This window comes from Apus apus, chromosome 7 (assembly GCF_020740795.1).
Source record: "Apus apus isolate bApuApu2 chromosome 7, bApuApu2.pri.cur, whole genome shotgun sequence".
Taxonomy (NCBI): domain Eukaryota; kingdom Metazoa; phylum Chordata; class Aves; order Apodiformes; family Apodidae; genus Apus; species Apus apus.
The window spans coordinates 19,356,773-19,382,709 of NC_067288.1; the positions used below are offsets into that span (position 1 = coordinate 19,356,773).

The window sequence follows — 25,937 nt, forward strand, 5'->3', positions numbered from 1 at the left end:
CTGTCTTTTTCATGTATATAATAAACTTGCTAATAGTTGGGTTTTGTTGGATTTTTGGGAGCAAATTCAAGTTATACAGTTGTTTCACTGAATTATTTTATTTCACATACACAACTGCAGTTCATTTAGGGAACAGAGAGTTCACAAATACACTTATTCTGACACCGATTTGACATATTTAGTTTGACAGAAACCAAAGACTAGAAAAGTGAAGCATAATAATAATTGAGAACACATTAAAAGTGGATTATTACTACAACTAGATTATAAATTATATAAATATTTTATTCTTACATAATCCCTACACATTCAACATTTCTGCTCTTGGGAGTACAGTTATGGCAGAAGAGGATGGCTTTTAAATTTAGCTTATTCTTACCAGCATGGAAAGTGGCATTCAAAACTGTTTAGAAATGTAGATATTATAAACTAAATTCTCATTTTGAATATGAATTCACTGAAGTAGAATTGCATCTTACCATCATTGTTTGGGTGCACCTCTGGCACTTGTGTTTTCAACGATGGTGGACTTCAGAAATTCTTAATCTATATGGCTGGTTATCAATAGATACTCTTTATATACCTTCTGGCTAAGGCGTATAAACCTTAGGCTATAACAGAACTGATTCCAGCTCAGTGTTACAGGAAGGCAGCTATTTCCCATTTAAATATATAGATCTGTCCCTGGAGTTAGGAAGGACAGTATATGTGAATGCTTTTTGGGAAAAGGTCCAAAGAGACCCACAGGAGTTGAAAAGCCCACCTACACATACCTGTACATTTCCTTCTTCCTCTCTCTTTTTTTCCCTTCCTCCCTCGCTTTCTTTCTTCCTTTCCTGTTTCTGAATTAAGTATTTGTTAGTGGTATTGTACAGCAACCAGCTACTGTGATTCTTATTTTGGATGGGAAATACATCTGTTCAGTTTCCAACCTGATTCTAAGGGCTTTTGAGAGCTCTATGAGTCAATGGAAGTGCTCCTGATTAAAAGGGATACATTTGTTTAAGCCAGATATTATCAGGTTATTACCCATTTTCTAAATATTATGACCTAAATATTTCAATAATTTCATTATTTAATTAATATTTCATTAGACCTTTTTTCATTCTTCTGCTTAAAAAAAAAAATCCTTTCAGTTTGGACAGAAAACTGGCTTTCACATTATCTGGAACCACTCATAATCTGATGTGGCTATTCCTATTGATTCTAAACCCAATGAGACACCTTCACTGTTCTGCCTAATAAATTCATTCCTAGACCTGGGAAAAAGCTGTCAAAATACTGATACTTTTGAACAGTTATGATCAGGGGATGAAAGTACATTCAAGCTAAGCGAGATGGGTAAAAAACCATCGCATTCTGGTATAGAAGACTTACTTTGTGGAGAAAAAAGTATAGCATGGAGCATGGTGCCAAGTTTGGCAACTTAAATGGTGGAAGTAGGCCAACAGCAGCATTTGGAATTATTGTTTTATTACACATAGAAGTATACTTTTTAAAAAATAAACTATAATCAGTTGGCATTTCACACAAATCATATGACACATTTTAATCATTTTACATTTATCAAATGAGTACAACAAAGGAGCAAAATGGCTTCAGTAAAATCTATGACATTACACAGGCCCTCCTTTCCAAATATCACTAGTTTGGGTTATATTTGAAAGAAATGTTGAAATGTTTATAATCAACGTTTGTTTCAATATGCTAGATTTTAACAACATGCTTCTCAAGTATCTGAATATTTATAATTACTCTGTAATTACTTACTCTCTATTACTTCACACAGGATGGATTCTTGTCGGCTGGCTTTGTGTAGCAAAGCATATGCAAGTGTAGTTTAAAAGCCCAAGCTAACTACAAAACATCACTTAAGTTCACAGAAACTCAAAGATTACAGATCACCATTATTTATTACCTCTAGCACAGGGAAAAAATGTCACTGCAAGTTCCCTCATACTGTGCTCCTACCTAAAGTTCAAGGTTCCATATCCTGAGCCACAGTTTTTCATTGCACATAGATGGCCACAATTGCTTAAATTTCCTCTGAAATAGACATCTGACTTCCTACAAGGAAGGGAGGAAGACAGAAATGCTTTTAATTATTAAACACTGCTTTTGATTCTGTGTCATGATTAATCTCATTGTACATCCTGATTTAAAAATATATTTTGAAATGCTACATATGAACAGAGAATGGTATTAGTTTGTTTACCACCACCATGTAATGTAGTAACAGTTTTAGAAAACAGAAAAATTTAAAATTAATTGATGAAGTTAGCATAGCTTTTTGAATATAAAAGTGCTCTCAAACACCTTAATGACGTTTAGATATTTTAAAAGAAAATAAAGTAAAAAATGCATACTGGAATTCATTCCTGCCCAAATGGTGCCTGCATTTCCTGCATCACTCTGTTACACCATACTACAAACTGATTGCTTACACCCACACAAATACAATTTCAGGGCAATGTCAACGTGTTCAATTTTGTGAGTGTGATTACTTTATTGCACATCTCATGTGAATCAGAGACTGCACATACCCCAGTCAAACACCTTGTAGGATCTAGACACATAATGATTTAGAGATTCTAATGAACATTTTGTACTATTTGAAGAAAACAACTCCATCAGCTTCACTTACAAATTATCTGTGCAAAAGTACAGGATTTCATAAATAAACTTTACCCAAATATTACAGAAAAAAGCTTTGGAATACATCAAATATAAATACAGTGACAGCTGAGCTGCAAACTTAATTTAGGTATATACAATAATATGCTCACCAGTTCTTTTCACAGATGTACATTTAACCTCCCTGAGTCCTTTTCCACACTTGGCGCCACGATGCATTTTCACATGCTTGCTCAGTATCAGCAACGGTAGCTTCGGGGTTAGACAGAAAGGTGGGAAGGAGTACCTCAAAGGGCACTCCATTTCATTTGTCTTGGATTTTAAGCTCACTGCACTTTGGCTTCTAAGAGTCCACTGGCCACGACATGCCCATGACCACTTACACAAGCACTGACATGTCTTAGTGAATCTGCTCCGAGATAGGCCATTAAGAGTTCAGTGTGTCGGATTAATAATTGCAAAAGATCTTCAGCCAAACTCTCCATAGTTGAGTATCTCACCTTTTCAAAATCAAAAATGTCTTTGAGGAAGAAAAGCACTTGATCCTAGCGGGGAAAAAGAAAAAGCTTGTCTTCACTTACAAGAAGAAAAAAAGTATGAAACGCTACCCATTTCTTTTCTGTATTTCCTAAAACCATAAATTATGTTTTCTTTTGGTGCTAAGATAAAATTGCACTAAAACAGACTTTGCATAACAGTTCTAAGCTTAAAAAAAATATTATTTATTTTCATACTTTCCTACTGTTAGTCTCAATCTTAAGGAAATGCAGACGTGTGCCTATAAATAAGATCCTAATTTATTTTAATCTCAAAGACTTTCTTTTAAAATCAAGATAACTGGTAATAATAATAAAAAAAAAACAAAACAAAAAAAGTTGCAAACCTTGAAGAAGCAGCAGAGGTCATAAAGGGAATTTCTAGGGCCCAAGAAGCCCCATGCCAAGACAGGGCTGATATGTTCACATATAGCATAGAAATGTGCAAAAAATCCATCAGGCACCTAGGAATGTAAAAATTGCAGACAAGTTATACAGTGAATTTAGTATAAACCTCTATTATATAACATTAAGTCCTCAGAAAAGCCTAAAACATCCCCTGCTTTAGGGCTGTGGTAACCTGAACTCCTTAAAGCTATAGGCCAACTCCACCAAACAAGTATGATTTTTTTTAAGAAAAGATTTTTACTTCAGTTGTACTTTGTATTTTAAATAATTTAAGATTAATAGGCACAAGCCCCAAAAGAGCATGAACAATCTACTCTGATGTCCATATCACAGAGCAGATAATTTTATTGAGTTATTCCTGTTTGAGCCCCTATACACTATGTATAGCTGAAACCTGCAAAAAAGTAAGAAATTGGCAGTTTTGAAGGTAAAAAAATGACACCTTACAAGAATCCATCTTTAAGTCTAAAGAAAAACAAAATACCCATGAAAGTCCCTCCTGTTGTTACTTTTACAATCTACATGCACTTATAAAACATAGTATAAGTATAGTATAAGCTTATATATATATATATGAATGTGCAGTTTATTTTACATACTCATAAACACAGATTTATAATTTTACATCAGCAGTTAATTTATAAAAGAATACAAATAGAAATTAATCTTAAAACATAAAATACAAAATAAAGAACTGTTGGTAAGTAAACTTAAGTTCATCAAACTCCTTGTGGTACACTTGGTCTCTGTGTTACAAAGACTGCTGCTTAACGTTACCCACTTTTGAATCACTCCAGTAATGCTGATTAAACTAGTTTCAAGGAGTAAAGTTGCTCACACATTTACAGACTTACAAATATTGACACTTCAGTACCAAAGGCAACTACAGAGTATGGTAGTTGTGCATTGAAACACAGATTAAAATAATTGGTTACTATCAAATTTATTTTGGAGATATAATCCCTTTACATAAACCAGTGTAGAAAAGATCTATTTCTATAAAATTACCAACCATATTGACACAGGGAAGTAACATCTGAAGTCTTAAGACATAATGGTAGCTGAAGACCTTTTGCAAAACACCAACTGCCATTGGAAGCAATTTTTTAAAGTTTTTTTTTTTTTTACAATGAAATGAGTCTTTAGCAGTTAGGAGTCACATAAATAGCTATTCTTGGAATCAGAGAAAGGTGTCAGTGCCAATCACTTGAGCAGACTCCTCACCTGTGGTATGCAAAACCACAGGTCATGGCTATGGATGTCCTGCAGCAAGTATCACCTCTGCTTTTGGGCTGGCTGTTACAGAGAGGGGACATTTGACTCCTTGGTCTGCAAAGATCTGAGGTATGTGTGTGGGGCTGCAAGTCAAAGAAATTAGTCACCACTGCTGACTGGACCTAAACTAGGCTGAAAATCTTTCAGCTAAGACTTTTTGCTAACAAACAGATATTAGGGCCCCATGAGCTAAACTTATACAATTGGCAGCCTCTTGTCTAAACTAACCCGTCTACAGGATTAAGGGTTGACCTGTAATTTATTTTGCTAAAGGTACAGGACAGAAGTTCAGATTCTTAGGAGCCGATCAGTAACTTTGATCCATGTAATTTGCCAGGCAACTTACCTTCATTTGCTGTCTTTTCTGCTTCAGTACTGACCAACAGCTTGAAGCCACAGCCTAAAGGTTAAAAAAAAAATAATAAAAAAAAAAAATCCAAACCCCAAAATCCAGCAGAACATTATAAGAGAAATTACCTCTCCTCTCAAAAGTAGTAATCTGCACAATAATGTATTTCTATATTTTAGGGATTTGTATTTTCTTGTTTCAGTCTTGTGATAACACAAAGTCTGAAACTGCATCAGCTGATACAAATAACAAATTTTTAATCTAGTTCGTATTTTTTTATTTTCAGATCTTACTTTGCAAATTTAGTTTAATTAAAATTTAATTTGGCATTCTGGACTGATTGTACAGTGGCAACTGTTAGCAACATTCACTGTGTTTAACTGAGAGCCAGCCTCTTACATACCAAAGTGTAAGCTTAGATATAAGTAACTATTTTAGATATTAAGTAGCATGTGAACACATTGAAAAATCCTTTTTTATTTTAGCAAAAACATTCTTGCAATAGCTTCAGATATAGCTAAAGAGTTTTGTCCAAATATGGACCTGTGAAATACAATGTATCAGTATCAGCACTAGGCTTTTTCCCATCAGTATTTGCTTGCCTCTATTGTATAAATTTACTTTTGTTTGCTTGCAACTTTGTGCCTTACTGCTAAACCCCTGGTATATGAAACAAAACCTGTATACTTCCTCAGAGAAAACTCATTTTTGCAGGACAAGCTGAAGTATTTTCTCCGATACATTCAATCATTCTATATACTTGGGGTCCAGACTTGTAGCTTTAAAACTGCTATTACAAAAGAGGTGGTGATACAATCTCTTTTTTTCCAAGAAATATTTCAGGTACATATTCAGTTATAGTGGAAGCTGAGTTAGACTTTATAGCAAAGGACGCAGTAGTTTGTTTGCTTCAAATTTTATGCTATTACCAAGGCAATATACACAGTCTTTATCCTGCAGTTGTTGGATTTATTCCCATGTTTACATGGTGCTTTAAGAATGTAAAGCACAGATCGCAGGAAAAACAGTGTTGGCATATACAGTAATTTTATCTCAGAATGCTCACACTAATATTATATTGATCATACCATCTCCTTATTGTAACATATTACAGAGTAATAATTATGAATGTTGCATATAAATACTTACTGTTTCTTTAAAAGAGGAATTTAGCCAGCGGTTATTTACTACATTCTGTATAGATATTGGTGGATTTTCTAAATCTTCAAATGAATCCATTAATATGAAGTCCAGAACAACATCATAAAAATTCAGGTTTTTCACCTATATTAAATCAGAACAAGATCTAAGTAACCTTGTTTCTCTTTCAGCAGTAGAATTCAGCATGAACCATACTCTAATTGTGTATTAACAACCAGATTTGTAATTGTTCTTCAAGAATATTAAAGTTACTTATTCAGTAAATGAGAAGTTTAAAGAAAAAAAACACATTACTTGCTTTCTGGTACTAAACTGCAGGGGTGGATGCCATTTCTCTAAATCAGCAATGTAAACAAGAGTTGCCTTTCCCAGAAATTCTGAACTGTAAAAATGTATTTTTAGATGCTACCATTTACACAATCAAGAGTAAATGCACTTTTCAGAAATTCAGACTCACTCCTCTAGCAGCAAGTTCCATTTCAGTATTATCCCAGTGATCTGTTTGTTCCAAAAAATGTATCATTTCATCAAAGACATCTTCAAATTTCTTTGGATTCTGTAAAGTAAAAGGAATGGGTATCAGGCAAACTTAATGGTTTATTTACCATTTTAGACATGGAAAGCAAATTCTGGTAGAAGTTACATTAACAATAAAACATTAGTTATAAAATACTTTTACCTTTCGTGCCCTCACAATTAATGCAGATAGAATTTTTCTTCCACTTTCAGCAAGAAATACTCTGTTTGCTGTTTCTGAAAGAATTATCTAGAAAAGGTTTCAGAAAATATAAACATTAATTCACAGGTTATACTAGGTGACCTTAAACACTTCAAATCTAACATAATTATAACTGCTAGTATAGTAGGCAAGTTCCTAATAAGACTTTGGTGCTTAGGTTCCAAAGCTAATCATAAAACTGGGTCTCCTGCAAATATGTCCCATTTTAGAATTAAAAGAAACATAAAAGCAACAAGAAAATACTTAATTACAGAATATGGTATAAAAATGCTTGCACAGGTAGTGCATTGATAGCTTCAATGTCATGTACTTTAAGCTTAATAAGACACACAACTCACTCCTGAAAATTTACCTGAAAAGCTTGTCGAATACAATGAAGCTTAGCAAGGAAGTCACTGTCTCCTAAACATTCAAACATTTCAGTCCTATATAAAACAGAAAAGGTTTCAAAGACCATTAAAAAAAGAAGCACAAGAAAATTCAACCAAGTCTAATTCCTAGAAAAAATACCTAGTACCAGTAACTTCTAAAAATAAGTTACAGACGGATTATTTAATTCTTGCTTGTCTTGGAAATAATACAGTAGTTATGGAATCAGTACCTTAACACTCGTGAATAGATTTTGCCTTCTTCTGCTAAGTGCATAGCTTCCTCATACAGTGGACAATGGCAAAGGGAATCTAGACCATATGTACTCCGAATCTCTCTGTGCTCTGTAAGCTAAAAAAAAAAAAAAAAAAAAAGGAAAATACATGTTTAAGTTCATTACAGAGCTTGCTAACATCATCTTTATCAAGATGAAACAAATGAAAGAAGTTTTCCTGATATTCTACTGAAAGACGCATCTGCTTAAAGCAAAGGGGCAACACTCAACTAGTAAACAGAAGAGAAACACCACACTACTGTGTAACTTTTAAAATCTGAAAGCTACAGTTTCAGATTTCAAGATTCAAAAGTTTAACAAATAAAATGGATGAAGCTTAGTTTTGTTTTTCATTTGCATAGTGAAGTTGTTAATTTCTCTAGTTAGATCTAATGGATCTCAAAGCTGTCAAAAAAAAATGGTCAGGGCAAAAGTACAGAATTATTACATCATGTCAATCTTTAGAAAGCTGGAAATAGTAACATTCTCCCACCTCTGGTTTCATTTCACTGGTAAATATGTCTGCTATTTACCAAAGTACATTGGATGAAGCATGAGCTTTCAGCATTTTACTACAGGCTCCCTAAAGGGTTTTCATTATTGGCAGTTTTAATTCCGTGGTTAGCATATAAATTAACGTGAACTCACAGACATTTTTGGAGCAACAAACAAACAAAAAAAACAGACTAAGAAATCAAAGGACATAAATAATACAGAGAGCTCTTCTTTACAAGGCATCATAAACAATGGCTAGCTAAAATTTCCACTACAAACATTACATCATATAATTAATGATCCCAAAAAACCCCGAGGATTACCCAACCTTCAGTTTAGTTAATGACCAGAAAATGAATAATAAATTCTCACTTTTTCTTTTAATCCCTTTTTTTATTACTTATCCTGGGAGGGGAAAACAAACCTGTGCTTCTAGGCTATAAAAACAGAGCCCAGAAACATTTAAAAAACAATTCTCACAGTAACTGAACTATATAAATGTAGTTAACCTATATCTTTGAAAGATTTTAAAAACACCAAATAGATTAAACTGTAACTTTATGTTAAACATCCATTAAGATTTTAAAATAAACATATGCTGAAAAGTTTTTCCTATCACTGAGGACATACAGGCAAGTGCTGGCATAAGACCTCATGAAGACATCAAGCATCAAGATGCTTCCAGGGCATCTTCTGCAGGCTTGAGTTAAACCCATTACAGCCACAGCAGTTTGGTCAGGTAGGCCTGCCTGCTAAATGTAACAATAAAAGCATGTGCCAGTACTTATTTTTGTCCATGTAAACACTTAAGCACGTGAATAAATCACAGAGATTTCAGTACAGAGTTGGTGTTGTGACAAGTGTCACACATTGTTAGTCCATATGTGTTTGCTTGAACTTAACAGGGATGTTTTGAATCACTCATACCAGTACCCTTTTACTGTAAGCAAGTACATAAGATTCCTCTCATAAAACTGTTGGATTCCACTTTAAATTTACTTGTTTGGGGGAAGAAAAAAGAAAAAAAAATAAATCCATATTCCTCTACAGACTCATGCATTGAGACTCAGGTGACAAGATGATAGCTAGAGATTAAGTGAAGGAATAAAAGTTTTAGGTCAACAAAATGTTATACTTAAATGGGCAATATGCACTTTCAGAATTCATTTAGCTTGAAAGTATTTCCATTTAAAAAATACAAATTTGTTCATCAGTTGTTTTGCTTGAAGAACAGAGTAGAATAAGTTGACTTCCTAAAAAAAAACATTTACAGCTATTAAACCCTAAGATTTTATTCCAATTTCACAATATTAATCATGGCACCAAATTATGTTTTGGATTCACAAATTCAAACAGCCCACCTGAAAATTTATGTTCTTATTAAACAAAGAAAGCCCCACAGCTTTTAATTGAAAACATATGTGAAAATACATAGGAAGGAATAATTTAACCAACTGGTTAACAAACAGGAATATATTGTACACACAGACACACACAAACATATATACAAACACATGCATGTTTAGTGTAATAGTTAGAACCAGTATAAACAGGAAAAAATGAAAAATCTTTACTCCAGAATTTGTTTTTCTACATTACAGTTAAGAAAGCATTAAGTGTGGAACAGAACATATATATTTTCCAAAATAAAGACCAAAACAGAACATCAGTAAGTATACTAATTTATTTCTTACCTGATTCAGCTATTCCTGAAGCGATAAAACATTGCATTTACTTTATTTCATTTGTAAAGCATGAGAAGAAATAGGTTGTGAACACATATGCACTTCATAAACAGCTGCCCCTCTTTTGGGGGTTATAATTTCTGTGGTAAAAGGGATTATATTAGTTTTCTCTAGTGAACTTCAGGCAAATCACCTTCAGATATTTAAGTAAACTGACTGACTGTGACTGAATTAGGACTCACTCACGTGATTTCTACAGTTAAATTCAGGTAATCTCCATGTGCTGCCAGCAAGCCTGAGATGATAACATCTTCAGCACATGAGGATGCCTGATCATAGCTTTTGTGGTTTAGCACAGAATCTGATACCTGAGAGTTGGATGAGGCCCTTGATTATATTTAGCTTTTTGGTTTTTTTAAAAAAACAACAACCTACTTCCTCTCATGCTAGCAGATGAAATAAAACAGCAGCATTGCTGCTGTGATGGGTATTATTGAGCTTGAACGAAGAAAGCAGCTAAATCAACTGGCTACTAAGCAGGAGAGAAGGGTGTAACTCTTCTGCTTGAGTAGATGGTTTGGATTACAGATTGAAGAGAGTCCCAACCAGTAACATTTGGAAAGGTGGTTACTGGTACATCAGATGCAAGTTCTTAAAAGAAATAGCAATACTTTTAGTGGAATGAAAGACTTCAGGGTTTAACTCTTCTCTTTCCCAACATCTTTTAAGACTATAAACACTATAGACTCAATTGATTCTGCTTCTTCATTCATGAAAATATATATTTTAAAAAATGAACTTATTTTTAGAAGAATTTGGGGAAACATTCTTCCAGCTTCATGACTTGAACTGCTAGGAAGCTGGTTACAGCTAAGCAAGGAAAGCTTCTTTCCCCCCCCCCAATAAGAGAAACACACTTTGCTTACAATGATTAGCAAAAAAGTAAGATTCTTCAGTTCAGTTCAAATAGACTAATGAATCTTCAAAGTAGTAATCTTTAAGAGTCTTACCTCAGCTGTGGAAACAAAGGAGTCTGTTGATGCAATGCTTAATGTATCCCGAAGGCAGAAATCATCCGGATTGTCCTTTACAGTAATGTCTGTATTTTTATCTTAAGAAACAAAAAAACAAAAAACATCAAACAACCTTGATTATTAGACTATACAAAAATTCCACTGAAGTCTCCAAAGTGTGTTTCATGTATACTTCAATGTATCACCTCATTTGGAAGGCACAACATTGTACTATGAGAGCAAACTCTCCTGAGATCCACTACCATATATAAAGTTCAGTGTATTTTTCTGTCTTTAAAGTGGACTTACAAACATCATTTGCAATGAAGAGAGAGATGAAAAAAAATATTTCCCCATGGATTTTGCCTTTTCTTTGATAGACTTCTGAACATCTACCTATCTAAAGCCATTATTTTGCTATATTGGATCTAAATCTGTTAAGTTTTTTATTTGGCTGTGTCACATAAGAAAGGCTCGGTGTTTTAGTAACCAAGAAATACTGTTCTAAATAAAATACATCAATAAAGAATATGTTTCAGCTTCACTTGAACTAGTTTCCTCTTCTATTTCTCATACGCTTTTTCACTTGCTGGTTCTTCAGGAGAGCAAGTGAAGTTTTTAATCTTCTCTGTATCCTCTTTCACCAACAAACTTTTCCATTGAAATAACAAAACCATTTCCAACCATAATAGAATTCTTAATGCCTTTAAAATAACTGGTATTTTATGCTTAAAGTCATCTGCAATAAACTTTCTCTCAGTTTTCCTTTATTTTGGTCTCAGATTTCAACTATTGCACATATTACCAGCATACATGATTTTGATTTCACCATAAGGAAACACTTTCACAGAAGGATTAAATCAGTATGTCAGTTTGGCTTGATGTGCCCCATACTACATTCTCAGAAGAGGCATGTATTTTGGGTTACTTTACCTTCAGACATTACACGTGTTGCTAGAAGTCTGTTTTATTTCCAACAGCCACCAGCAACCAATGTCATCCAGATCTGTTGCTACAGTAACACTTCATAAAAAACACTGTTCCACAGCAAAGGGGCCAAATGCCAATACACGGGAATGGTTTACTCATCAATTGAAATGCTACAAATCCACAAAACTTAAACTGTTATTTTGGTGGTTGTTATGGTTTTATTAGTTACGGATTTGGAATGACAGCTCAAAACCAGCACATAACAATAAATATCTGTCTTTGAAACTATTCACTGAGGGGAAAAAAATATTAAATGTTTGGACAAAGATTTCAGTAGATTGAGTCAGGCAGATGCCAATTTGTAATCACAGTTTCACCAATATTCATATGAAAGTCTCTAACTTTTTCAGATAATTCTTAACAGTTTGGGTTTTTTCTGACCTCTCAAAAGCAAGAGGAAAAGTTCAGCAGTATCCAAGTTAGCTGAGAAACAGTCACATACTGGAATTTGAAGAGCTGGAACAGAAAACCAAACTGTGGTTTGTAACGCTTGAGATCTGGTAAGAGCAAATGGGTAACATGATGTTTCCTTCTTACTTCTAGCTTGTAATTTGCATTAAACTCCCTCTTTTTTAATATCACTTTTTCACCTATGCAGTTGGTGAAACTGCAATACTGTTAAGCATAGGGTAATACGGGGATGTATAGCCTGGTCATACATTTTTCCAACCATCCTCTCCTTTTGGCTAAGTTGTTTTCCATACTAAACTTGTAATCAAAACAGAAGTTGCTACATCTCACAGTCAGAAAAGCCCTATAGCACCTTGCTCAAGTGCAATTCAAATAAATATTATTTTCCTGATCCTCCCAGTATGTAGGCAACATGCAACAGTTCATGATAAATAAACAGCAATGCATATTACAAACTACAAGAAGCAAAGCAAATTACAAACTATCAGAGTAAAGCAGGGGCCACCATCACCCTCATATCCTAAAATACTCTTAGCCTAGCAGGTGCTTATCAATACCCACGCTGTGCAGAGACCACACTGGTATAAAATGTTAGGGTGAAAATTAAGTCATATACCATGCAAGTACCAGGAGAACATTCTTAGACACAAGAAAATGAAGAAAAAAAAAAAAAAAAAAAGAGCAGCACAATGAAACTCCTGGAATGAACAGCTGCAAGAGGAACCCACCCACCAGGGGCTGCAACTGCTGACAGAGTCATCCCTAATCCCCAGTTCTTATGTACTCTAATACCTTCAGGAAAGGAACACTACCGAGTATGTGAGTTTCAAATATATTTTACTTATTTGAGAAGCTAGGGAGTTATTTTGGATTAATTTATATTTGTGAAGAGGATGAAGTAGTTTCAGACACGATACTGATGACAGTAATTGCCATCAAGAGACTCTTGGTTCTAGCATCTTAAAATGTACACATCTTAAAAAATGCTAAGAGTATGGAGTATTGCTGAAGCTTGTGAAATACATCCTAGCTTTATACTATTTTGCAAACAACTATTTATTTGAAATTAAGCAGGCTAAAAAACCCCCAACAAAGCAAACCTAGTTTCACATCTATTCACAGAGTACTAATCCAGAATACTTATTTGTCTTTGCTCTGGTAGGTTCATGTGGTATGACAGACCACAAAACCAACCCTCTAAACTGTCAGAGCAAAATCTCACCTTAGAAATGAAACTGCACAAAAAATAACTTTTTAGCATTCAATTGGGAAGTATTTGCCATAGATATATAAACAGCTTTCAGAATTTTAAAACAATGTTATCTTTCCTCAACCTTGAATGAAAGGTGGCATGAGTTCGCAAATCGAGTTTGACACTTACGTGCAGCAGTTAAAAAAGGAAAGCACTTATCCACTGGCAAAGAACTCCCTGGGAGTTAAGGAATTTAGTTCTGAATACCACTGTTAAAGTCATGGTTTTCTATTCTCCCCAGTCCCTCCACTTCAGTGGAACATCAGTACAGTTACACATCACGTGCAGGAAAGCAGGATGAAAAAGGAGAGCTTTGACAGACCTCAAAGAGGAGAAAACCTTGCAAAGGAATCCACTTACAAAAAGTCAGGGTACCCCAAAAGCAGCAGGGTCCCAGTATTCTGCCAGGCTACCACACAGGCAGCCACTGTGTTGTGTGTTGGACAGGCTCCTTGGGTGTATGGCTTCATGCCTGGACAAAAGAATTACAATAATGAAGTTCAGAGCATGAATTACTACCTAATTCAGTTTCAAGACAACATGTCATGGTCTTCTAGCTAGTCAGAAGTGGCACAGTGGCTTGTCACCATTGTTGCTGAAGCATCCAAAAGCAACTCTGTTTATGCTTATAGTCATAACTCTGAGAGTTTTGACTGAATATTAATTAAAATCGTAAGTCCTACCAAGTAGCTACTAACGTATTACATGAATTCTTACAGAATGCACCTAGAAAGCAGTGAATTTTACTTTGTCATATTTATAAAAAAAATCCCAGCCTTCAGATGGCACCTCCTGATGACTGGATTGTATAGCAACAGGTTAGAAAAGGCAAGCCAAGAATGGAGCAGGGTGCCCACACAGACCATTCTGGATTTATCAGTTAAATTATGTGTTTATATTCACCGATAACAGAAACACCTGGGTTCAAGAAAGTGCCTATAGCTAGAGGCATCTCAGCTCATGTATATAAACAAAGCTGTTATTGACTTCAGCCTAAAAATATTTCACAGAATCACCAAGGCTGGAAAAGACCTTTAAGATCATCAAGTCCAGCCTATGACCTAACACCACCACACCAGCTAGACCAAGGCACTAAGTGCCACATCCAGCCTTTCCTTGAAGACAACCAGGGACGGTGCCTCCACCACTTCCCTGGTAAGTCCATTCCAATGTCTAATCACCGTTTCTGTGAGGAAGTGCTTTCAGGCCAGTGTCTTTTTAAAATATCTAACCACATTTTGTCCTCTACCAGTATATCTGCATGTATCATGAGTTAAAACATGTCTCAGTTTTTTGCTGGGACTGTTCTGATGCAAACTGAAGAGACAGATTCCTTTAAAAAAACAGAAAACAAAACTCCTCCCAGCCCCACCAAACCTACAAAACAACACTCCAGTGGCCTATGATCATCCAGTCTGGCTGTTGGTATGTGCTCACACCTCTAGCAGGCCCCTGTTGTGAACACACAGCTTCTGCTCACCAGCATTTGACTAGGAACCCAGGAACCAAAGCAGTGGTCTAATGGAAAGGAACAATGGGGGGAAACAGCATGGGATGGAACTGAGTACTTAGTACTTGCATTTTTACTTTCCTGCTGATAGTCACAGACCATTTTCAAGGTGTAAGCTTTGATTAAGCTAACTGCTGTGCCTTCAAATTAAAACCCCAACAAATAGCTCAGTAGTTTTCATGCAGAGAATAATCTTCTGTTTTTGTGCAAACAGCGAAGTCTAGTTTGAATTCCAGTGCTGCTTATTTTAAAGTGTTGGCTGTCCACTGGGGATTTATACTACAGCACTGAAGACTGCCAGATACCTTAGTCATCAGAATCAAACGTCACGGCCTTTTCTTAGTTCTTCACATCCTAAAAACAAGCACAACCTACCACTATTTTTGTACAGACACTTTCTAGCGACAATGGAATGGTCTGTTCAACCACATCCAGTGTGATAGTACATTAACTCCTTAGATTCAAAATGCAATGTTGTTTTTACAGCAGAGGGGTTAGGGTTAATTTTGAAGTTTACAAATCTAGAATTAGCTCCTTTAATACCTTTTCTATACCTTTCTATACCTTTCTATACTTTTCTATACTTTTCTATACCTTTTCTAATACCTTTTCTTTTAATACCTTTTCTATTTTTCCTTTTCTACTCCAGAGGCCTCCATAAGCAGGTTAGGTAGAAAAGTCTCCTTAGAATTGAGAGAGGAGACTCAAAAGTAAGTGAACTTAGTCCTTTGGCCTCAGTTCTACTACATCTGTGTAAATCTATTGAAATCAGTGGATACTTAAAACAAGATGTTTACACAAGTGCATTACTGGCAGTATTCCTGGCTTCTTTCCAAGGCAGTTCACTACCACTTTCTTGGCTTTCCTGCCATGCACCTCTTGATAGAACAGCAGATAGCAGCACACACTTAGTGATGAAAAGGACAAGAATAACCAGCAGCTGTTGCTCAGCTCCTGAAACTTGTTGCTTTATAAAGTTTCCTAATTTGTTACATATAAAAAAAGAAAGAGCAGACAGTTTAGTGTGCTAGCATACAGACTATTTTGCTGGACACAGCACAAGGGTATTGGACCATCCAACATCTTCAAATTAATCTTGCATCTTCAAAGTAAGATTTTAAGTACAAGATTGCTGGAAAGGTTTTTCTTTAGCCAGTGTATTATGCTTCAGGGATGTTGACATTTCAAAGCAAATGAGACAGACTGATAAAAAGGAACCATGTATTCATTTGTTCTTCCATTAAAAGAAAAACATTCTAGCAGTTGGTAATTCTGCTTTCATGTATGAAGAAAGTATTGGAAAAGAAAGACTGATACCTGTCTATCCCTGGAATGAATAGAAGGATGGAAAGACATAATCAGCTATATAACTGGTGATCCTCAGTAAAATAAACATCAAAAGATGAAAAGATATATATTTGATTTGGATTAACATTTGGATTCTGTGTTCAGAATGGAGACTGGCATATTTGACACAGGCAAACTTTGCAGGGACAGCATAATAATCCCAGTGTTCACTTGAATTTCAGGGCAGAACTGTCATACAGAATTCTGCAGAATCCAGGGAAGCTGCTTGGGAATGTGACTGGCTTCTGCAAACCCAGCTGCACAGAGCATCCAGTTTAAGAATCTAAATTGGCAGGACACATGCTCAACTTTAAACAATAAGACTTAAAGAATATCTTAAGTGCCCTACTGATTGTGGCCTGCTTGCATTCCACTTGCCCCAGAGAGTCGGAAAGAATGAGATAACAATCCTTAAAATGTTGAACTGAGTGAAAAGTTCATCCTCTGGACCTTTAGTTTACTAAACAACACCAGTTAACAAACTTACATTAAAAAAAAAAATAACAACGGTATAAGGTTGCTAAATGCATTAGTAACAACACATTAACACTTGAGTTATAATGTAAGAAATTATTACTGCAACCCAACCCTGGAAGATGGCTTAGCAGTTACTCAAACAGTTGTAGTCAAAGCTACTATCCAGTCAATATACTAGTTATCAGTAAAACAAAGCAAAGCTTGAATAATAAAGAATATACAAAATTTAGGCTATCTGGAAAAATGTATACGTTTACCTTTAAATATTTGCAGCCTATCTGCATGTAGAACAAGGGCAGCTTTAAATAGCAGTAGATAGAATAAAGCCTGGTGTGATCGACATGTGCTCATGAATCAGCTACACCACAGCACTTTGCTACAAACAGGAGTATTAGGTAAGGTGGGACACAGTGCACAGACCAGATATCCCACAAAGAATTAGAAAACTGACATGAATTTATTAAAAAAAGAAATTTAGCTTGAGCCATCAAAAGGGAACTAGAACACATCAATGCAGTCAATTTTTGTAAGTTTTAGTAACCAACTGCATAAATACATGAGATGAACACCACATGTAAATAATAAATTTTACTCCTTCTGTTGTTACTATATATAGAACACTTTGCTATAATTTCCCACAAAAATAGATTTACTCCCAGATATAGTTTCAACTTCAAAATATTGTAAGCTGAAACAAAAGTTTAATAAAATGGTAAGATAAAAAGGAATTAAATGCTTACACAAGCTACTTGAGTCTCCCAGCTGTAGGGTAAACAACAAAAAAAAACCCCACAAACCATATGCCTAGTAAATAAATTTCTATTACTATAACAGTGGGGCATGGCTAGTGCTAAATAAGAAGCCCAGTAAACAGTAATTGTGTAGGACTGTGCTCTGTGGATATGCTACAACCATTTATGTCAGGCTGATGGGTAAGAGCCTTTGACTTAAATGGCAGCAGGATTTAAACCTGGTAGACACATCAGTTAAGAAAAGTCGTTAGTTTTGCATGTGTGCACGCAAACACAATGCTTTCATTTTCATTCCATGAAAATAAATTGCAGACAGAAGTTTATCTATTTTATTCCCAACTGAACTACCAAGTTAATAAAGGAATTACAGTGCAGAGAGCTACAACTGCTGATCTTCTACAATTCTGTCAATATTCCATTTTGATATTGTGCTCAAAAGCCATCAGAAAAGCTCCAAATGTTGTTTCTGCACTTTCAAAATTAAGCTACCAAGCTAAGAGAGCTGATTACCTTTGAAGTCTTTTCAAACTCTGAACTATCACTGTTACTGCTCCTCCACCCCATTCTGGCTCTCACTCATTCACTTTGCTCAAGACTGTTTTAGACAAGCCTCTCTTAAAATTAGACTTCAATGCAAGAATAAATTGTTTTAGTAGAATTTATAAAACAGGAACTAGCCCTATAGACCAAAGCATGTTCTTGATCATCAGTTTATATAACCTCACACTGCAGTACTCCAGCCAGATAAATAAACACTTATCCCACCCTCACTACTTGCTATCTATCTGGTATGACTTTTCCTGCCTCTGGAACTTTTATACTCCCAATGTATATAAACACATAGAAGTTAAATGTATATACACCCCTTTTAGTAAGAAAAAGAATTTGTAAACTGTAACTTGTTAAGAATATACCACAAGAACATGTGAGATAGGGGAAAAAAAAAGCAATTTCCTGCCTTTGTTTCCACTTATTCCATACATCACTTTTCTAAACTGTTCAAAATGAAGGCAAGGGGTTACAAAATTAAGCCCTGATGTGTGGGGAATACCATAAATTATCTTTGCACAAAAAGAAGGTAAGCATGTGTACTTTTAAATAGAGTTTAAAAAAATGGAGAAGCTATTGCCTAAAACTAAGCACAAGAACATTAAAAAAAGAAAGGAAAACACTCAAAAAATATTTTTTTTAATAGTATTAGTCATGTGTGTTTCCTGTTGTGGGGTAAGTGCTAAACACACAGATATACAGGATGCATTAACTAGTCTTCTTTGAGTAGTATTGTGGGGCCCTAACTGCATAAACTGCCATACAAATGTTCTTAGTTATATTTTCCCCTTTCTGTAATAGATTTTAAATTGATGGGCAAAGAAGAAAGGAAAAAGAGGGAGAAAGTAACTAGTTTTCCCAGGTAAGTACGTGAAACCAGAAAGTTTGTGCTAAGAAGAGATCTGGGGAAGGAGACAACTGCAGCTGCTCACATGTTGTGAAGAACAAGAAGAAACAGTTGAGAAACAGCAGATGGATTTTGTGGCAGGACTGAGCAAGGAAGCACAAGCACAGCTAACTGAACAAAGTTTGGGAAATTAAATCAATTAGGTGGATTGTGGCTCAATTATGAGCAGCCTTTAGACCTAAGAGAAGGAATAGCTTTTAATTAATTTTAAGAGAAGCTCCTGAAGGAGAGAGCTTAAGGGAAAGGAATAAACTGATCAGAAAAATGAGCAAAATTTATTTTTATAAACAACAATTAAACCCATGTGAGAGAAGCAAGTTTTAAATGGACAAGGCAAGACATGAGAACATGGCAGGAGTCAAGAAGTGAGAGAAACAAGGGCTTAAACAGGAGTTTTGTTGTGGACAAAGTACAATTGAGAGTATCTTGAACCACTGCTGAAAAGACTTCAGCCAATCTGTTTTGCTATGCAATGAAAGGGCATCTAAGCTTCAGCTTTTAAGATAAACACAAACATACAATCCAGGTTATCAAATACCGACAAAAAGATACAGATTATCAAATACTAATCTTTTTCAGTACCAGTAACTTAACTGCAGGTCCACACAAAGCTGTTTATAGTGTTTTTAGTACAATATTGCCAAAGTGAAGAGTATCCCTGAGAAAGCCAAAAATGATAATCTTCTCATAGACACAACATTTAAAGAAATAATTTTTGTTTATAGTTTAAAGTTGAACTTTCAACTACCAATCCTACCCTACTATTCAACATTCTGTGCTTAGGTGTTTTCTGCTAATTAATTTTGCTGAGGGCAATTTTAGGAAGGAAGCATTATTAATATTGAACAAATAAGCCTCTAAAGGAAAGTCTTAAATACTAGAGATAGAACACATACTATCTAATTCAAACATCTGCCCTTTGCTTAGCTATTGCAAGTTGAAATAAGGAGTTGCAAAAATAAGCTGCAATACAAGAGACCTCACAGTAAAACACAGTAAGTGTCAGTGTTACTGAATGTCCACAAACTGTAACAGTTAAATGATGTTCAGAATACACATTTTAAAAAAAATAAAATAGGATTGAAATAACTTTTCTGGGCTTTTCCTCAGACTTCGTAATATTGTTTTCTTTCCTTTATAAGTGCATTTCTTGAGATGAATGTATTTCCACACTGAAAAAAAAGGTTATTGTTTTCTTTTGTTTCAATTTCAATTCTGTTTCAGCAACTAGAATAAGCTTTTGTACTTCCTCCAGAAATGAAAAAATAATTTGATGTAAATTTATCTTCAAGGAACACAAAGCAAGCAAGAGGTTTCAAGATATCATAAAAAGTTATGCTATTTTGAAATTATTTTATAGTATGTACTACTAGAGCACACCTAAGCGAATGATTACAAATTGCTCCCCTCCTCTTTGGAGCCTGGGAATTAGAAACATCTTTTGTGCATAACCAAATAAAACATAAAACTCTCAAACTAAAATTTTTCCATTAGCATTTCCAAGGCAGGAAGCAAAATAGAAACCCTTGCTATTAATCCATGTACAGTAAAACAGTATTGAAGTCCGTGTTAACAAAGTATCTAAAAATGAGCTCTCAACAGCTTCATTGATTATGCAAAGATTTTGTTTGTTTTAAGAGCAGCTGGGGAAAAAGTTTCTTCTCCAAAGTTTTGGAACTAGGTTAAAGATGCCAAAATGCCAGGCACATCTCTGAGTGTGAGAAGAAAATTAAAAAAGAAACAGACAAACCTTCCAAGAAAACTATTCAACAACACAGACCTTTGTGGGAGACCTTTTATTACAGTAGCTCAAACAAGAATTTGTTTTAAATTCTATAATACAAAATAAAAAGTAAATACTTAAAAAATAAAAATTAATCAATGTGTACGTTTTACTATCAATATTGGTTAAGTTCCAGTGTAAAAAAGCCACCATGAGTTTGAGTGCCAGCATTCCTTTTGCAATAGAAATCAAAATAACAATATTAAGTATGGGGAATTCAGAACTGAAAAGGAGCCCTACAATTTGAGAATTTTCCCCTCTGACCTGCAATTCTGCTCATAAGTAAAGCTATTGTTTCTCTCCTAACTCGTTGCATTCCTCCCAAGTTAGCTCAACTAACATTTCAGTCTGCTAGAAAATATTTAAAAAACAAACAAAAACCCCAAACAAAACAAAACAAAACAAGAGAGATCACTTTCTTCCAAGGACAGAATACAAAACTTCTGGAAGCATTTAACCCTGTGCAGTCATCACTTGGAAATAACATTTTGTTTCACAATTTTCTGCCCATTTGCTCCTTCCTTACTCAGTGCAGCCTATGCCTGCACTAGGAAAACCTGTTTCTAGACTTCCCATGTTGCTTCACAGTCCTAAGAGGATTGACATCAAAACCACAGTAATTTAGCCCTAAATATTTGTTTTAATTTCATGACCAGAAATATTTATGCTCTAGAAATCATATTTTAGCTTGCTGGCTTATATGATAATTATGAAAGTCCAGTGGAGAATGCAACAGGGAAGACAATTGCATTTCATTATTTCAGCTATTTAAAACACAAGTCTTTTCCAGGGCTGGATTTGTTGTTTATAACTCAACAATAGCTTACAGAGTTGAAACATTTTATTTGTAATTATGTATATTATTATTATAGCTATTAAATCTACCCACAGGGAGTGGGTTGCATACATAACTTCAAAAAGTTGCATAGTTCCTAAAAGAGTAAGACAAAGATTGGAACAGAAGTGAATGAAGTACTACATGTTAACATACATTTTGGGGAAGCAAAATAAAGTCTGTTTTATCTCACTAGATGACAAAAAAAAGAAAAGAGAAAAAAAAAAAAATTCCCAAAGAGGGGAAATAAACCCATAAGAGAGCCTCCCAAACATAATTTCCTGTCTCTCCCAGGAAAATTACATAAAACATGTCAACCTCAAACCTATCCTACTTCAGATGTTCACATACAACACTAACTGTTGTATCCTTCAGGAACACAAATGATCTAAGAAATTTTGAGGATGAAACTTTTTAATACCCAATATTGAACAAAAACATCCATTGTATTAAATCTTCCAAGGACCTTGGAAGCATATTGTGTTCTGCTTTTGTTCTATAACATTCCAAAAAAGTGAAGCATTCTTTAATACACTACTTGCTGTTCAAGCCACAAATTCAAGATAAGGAGTAGTCTCAAATCCTGAACAATAAAAACACTACCCACTAAACCACTTCATTACTTGTTTTTCTCACTCATCTGGGCCAGCACAAATAAAATTCTTAATAAAGTAACAGACAACTACTCAAGGCATAAGCAATTGTTTCTACAAAGAACATTTGAAAGGAATTCAATTCTCATAACATTCCTGGTAAACAAGAATCCAGTTATCACATCTAAAAAAATAAAATATCAATTTAAAATACTTTCAGGGTAACCATGAAAAACACTAACTAAACACACTGAACATCACACTGAGTCTTTTGAATACCATTTTATTAATTTTGCCTGAAGACAGAAATTACAAATAAACTTCTAATTTAATGGATACACAATGCAACTTTATTTAGGGCTTATTGTTTTATACACCAAAATAAAACTTTAAATGCTTTTCTGCTTTAAGAATTACATTAATAGGTACATGCAGATAATGTCAGAAAGCCAACTTTGACCTAAATTTAATTCCCACCTTACTCAGAGCTGTATTTAGTAGTTTCAGGATAACACGAGGGCTAAGAGATGCGAGTACTGCCACCTCGTGCCAGTTAAGTTGAAGCCTAAGAGACAAGACCACTCACTAAAATAAATCACAGAACATGCTCTGCCTTTAAAGTCCAACAGTTATTTGAGAACAGATGCTTGAACATGAATTATGAGACAGTATAATAGTATCAGCCCCTAAGAACATTTTAAACCAACGGTTTAAATAAAAATAATCAAACTACTTGCATTTAATCAACACGTCTGGCAGCAATTTTCACTATATTTGCCATTTTAACACCCTGGTTCTTTTAGTCACTCATAAATGTGATAAATTTCAATCAGCAAGGATAAGAGCTTTGGTAATGGATACCTCTTTCAGACTAAGTCTTTCTGGTTTGGTCTTGTTTTTTTGTAAAATATTATGACAGGCCAAAAGAAAACCAACCCTCCCAAAAAAGTACATGTATACACAGTTTGACAGTTCAAAAGACTTATAAAACTTATTTTGAAATGCCCTAATACCTCCATGCCATACACAGGGTCATATATTCTTCCTGCATAAATATTTAAATATCCAGCTCAGCATAACCTTTATAAACTTGAGAAGTATTATGAAAATTCTCAAGTATACTGACAAACTACAATGAAAAAAATTTCCTCTCATTCCATTCTCACCTAAAATACATGCACTACATCAAACATTATGTAATAATGTAAAGAACCTGGATTTTTTTCTGCTTCATTACAGATAAATATAACTCTGCTCAGTAGATATTTTTGTGACTTCCTACCCCAAGAGTCATTATTACAAGCAATAAAAATGTAAAATAGGAATACTCACCCATATCAGCTAGAGACGCAGGATCAGAGGCCCCAAGGGTGGCTTCAAACTCCTCCTGAAGACGATAAGCTCTTTGAAGAAGGGATTCAAGCTTATGAATGAATTCAGCACTAATGATATCCTGCAAGAAGATAGAGATTAGAAGATATTCTATTTGTTTACAGTCTGTAAGATTCCTTTGTAAAATATGCAAATACTAAGTGTTCAAAGAGCAAACCATGACACAATAAAAAGGACCCTGTCAGATGAATACTTCAACATCATAAATGTACACACTTTTCTAAACATACACGTTTTATTTAGTTTAATAAAAACAAAATCTAAATTTAAAAATACTTGAAAATGATTTGATGATATTTGCTGCATTAGATATAATGAAAGCTATACAGCTGTATGTTTATTTCAAAATATGTTGCCATTTTGTTCATAAGAACAAATGACTTTATATAAAGTTCATGTACATTATCTGTGAATATTCATAAATCCATCATCTTACTCAATACCTTTATCTTTGCTAAGCAGATACTCTTGCATAAAGCCATAAAAGAATGGGATGACCCAAGAGACTCTGTACAGAGAACTAGTACGCTCAGTAGCTTGATAATCCTCTCCAGAAGCAAACACTGATGCAACAGCAATTGCAAAAAAATTAATTAAGCTCACTCTCCCTCCCCTGCACTCCTCCAAATAACCAACCAAAAAAATCTAAAAGAAAAAACTTAGATGTCCTTTAAATGTAATGCCACTAAGCTGGATGTTTTATTTTTTTCTCAATTTTGGTTATTGAATTAGAACTTGAAAAGATTTGGGTAACAAAGCACAACAAATTATCAGGGCATCAACAGTAGTTCATAGATTGAGTATACTCACTTCCACACTTTCTTCTGCAATTGCATCTCCTGCTCCCAGCTTAATGGAACCACAACTTGCTTCATCTTCAACTTGTCTGTTACGAAAAGTTAGCGCCTGCTCCCATCGCCGCAGCGCTTCTTCAAAAAGCTCCATACCTGGGGGACATCAGGATCAGCTGCATTCCATCAAATATACTGCTTCCCGATGGATTCACATTTTAGTCACAGCAAACTACACAGCTAATAAGCATGACTGTAGATGAGATGCAATTTTTAAAAGCACCAGCAATTCCCAGTGTAAAAAAACCAAACAGATGAAAAACTACAAAACTGTATCTCCCTAATTAATAAAGACATTCACAATACGATTAAAACAACAATGTTTAGTATATTTTTTCCTATTTACTTTTGAAAAGAATTCCAAGGCTTACTCCTACAAATACAGGAATAAAAACAAATATGTACTTTAAAAACTAACCCTAGATCAAGTAATTTTATGGAAAATCCATTATTTTATGGAAATGTTCTTGGACACACACCCACAGAACATGGTGAAAGAACATCAGCATGTGTCACTCTGTTATAAACCCAATAAATTATCTACATTCGTTATTGGTAGACGCTGGATGTTCTTATTATAACTTACCCATTAAATATAAATTTTCAGGTGTGGTTACAGGAATATTGACAAGCTTAATATCATCTTCATCTGCTTTATCCCAGGAATTAGAATTGGCACAAGCACAACTGTGACAAGAGGTGGCACTCTGAACCTTAAAACAATAAACAAACAAATACTGAAGTGTTGCTACAGAATATTCTTAAAATTACATTCCTGCCAGAGTACATTACATCCAAATTATCTACCTGGCAACTATTTTTACTACGTAGTAAGTACAAGGGCCTTCTCAGCATCTCTAGCCTTCTGTGCAGCTTATTCAGGAAAGTTGCTTCAGCTCAGTGAACCATCAGATGCATAATCAATGCAAGTTAATGGGTATTTAAGAGCCTTAAAACACTTTTACTTACCGAGGCCAGACTCTGAACTGAACCGGAGTATTTACTGAAAAGTCCGCCATTTGCATAGATACAAGACTGAGATCCTCTTTCCTTGGCAGAGCTCAGAGAAAGAGTCAAGTTTTGTCGACTACTGGAACAGCTAGAATCTAACAGATACACTGATTTAAAGGTTGCTGCAAACCCAAACCACTGTAGTTTTGTTAGCAATATCTATTAGGAATTGCATTTACTCTTTACAATAAAATCCACTTTAGAAGAAAAGAAAACTTTTTCTTTTATTTACAGTTCTATATGAGAAACTACAAATTAGAGCAGTTGATATCTGTAACAATAACCATGCATTTGACCATAATTATTTCCCCATCCTGTAAGAATTTGAATCTGCTTTTC

General features: G+C 34.7%; 1 protein-coding gene across 3 annotated transcripts in view; it reads right to left on the reverse strand.

The window, feature by feature from the left end:
• Nucleotides 1-1,456: 1,456 nt before the first annotated feature.
• The window catches only part of MIGA1 (mitoguardin 1), a 28,682-nt gene continuing 4,201 nt past the window's right edge, over nt 1,457-25,937 (reverse strand). For 2 of the 3 annotated variants that reach the window (XM_051625163.1, XM_051625164.1), the window contains exons 4-16: nt 25,557-25,693; nt 25,174-25,300; nt 24,547-24,683; nt 23,677-23,797; nt 10,936-11,036; nt 7,704-7,822; nt 7,455-7,527; nt 7,043-7,129; nt 6,821-6,919; nt 6,352-6,486; nt 5,200-5,253; nt 3,518-3,634; nt 1,457-3,179 (exon numbers count right to left, since the gene is read on the reverse strand). In XM_051625163.1, the coding sequence (XP_051481123.1) occupies nt 2,961-3,179; nt 3,518-3,634; nt 5,200-5,253; nt 6,352-6,486; nt 6,821-6,919; nt 7,043-7,129; nt 7,455-7,527; nt 7,704-7,822; nt 10,936-11,036; nt 23,677-23,797; nt 24,547-24,683; nt 25,174-25,300; nt 25,557-25,693 (1,526 nt within the window). In that variant the 3' untranslated portion in view covers nt 1,457-2,960. The remainder of the gene's footprint in view (nt 3,180-3,517; nt 3,635-5,199; nt 5,254-6,351; nt 6,487-6,820; nt 6,920-7,042; nt 7,130-7,454; nt 7,528-7,703; nt 7,823-10,935; nt 11,037-23,676; nt 23,798-24,546; nt 24,684-25,173; nt 25,301-25,556; nt 25,694-25,937) is intronic. The other variant, XM_051625165.1, reaches the window with a different exon arrangement.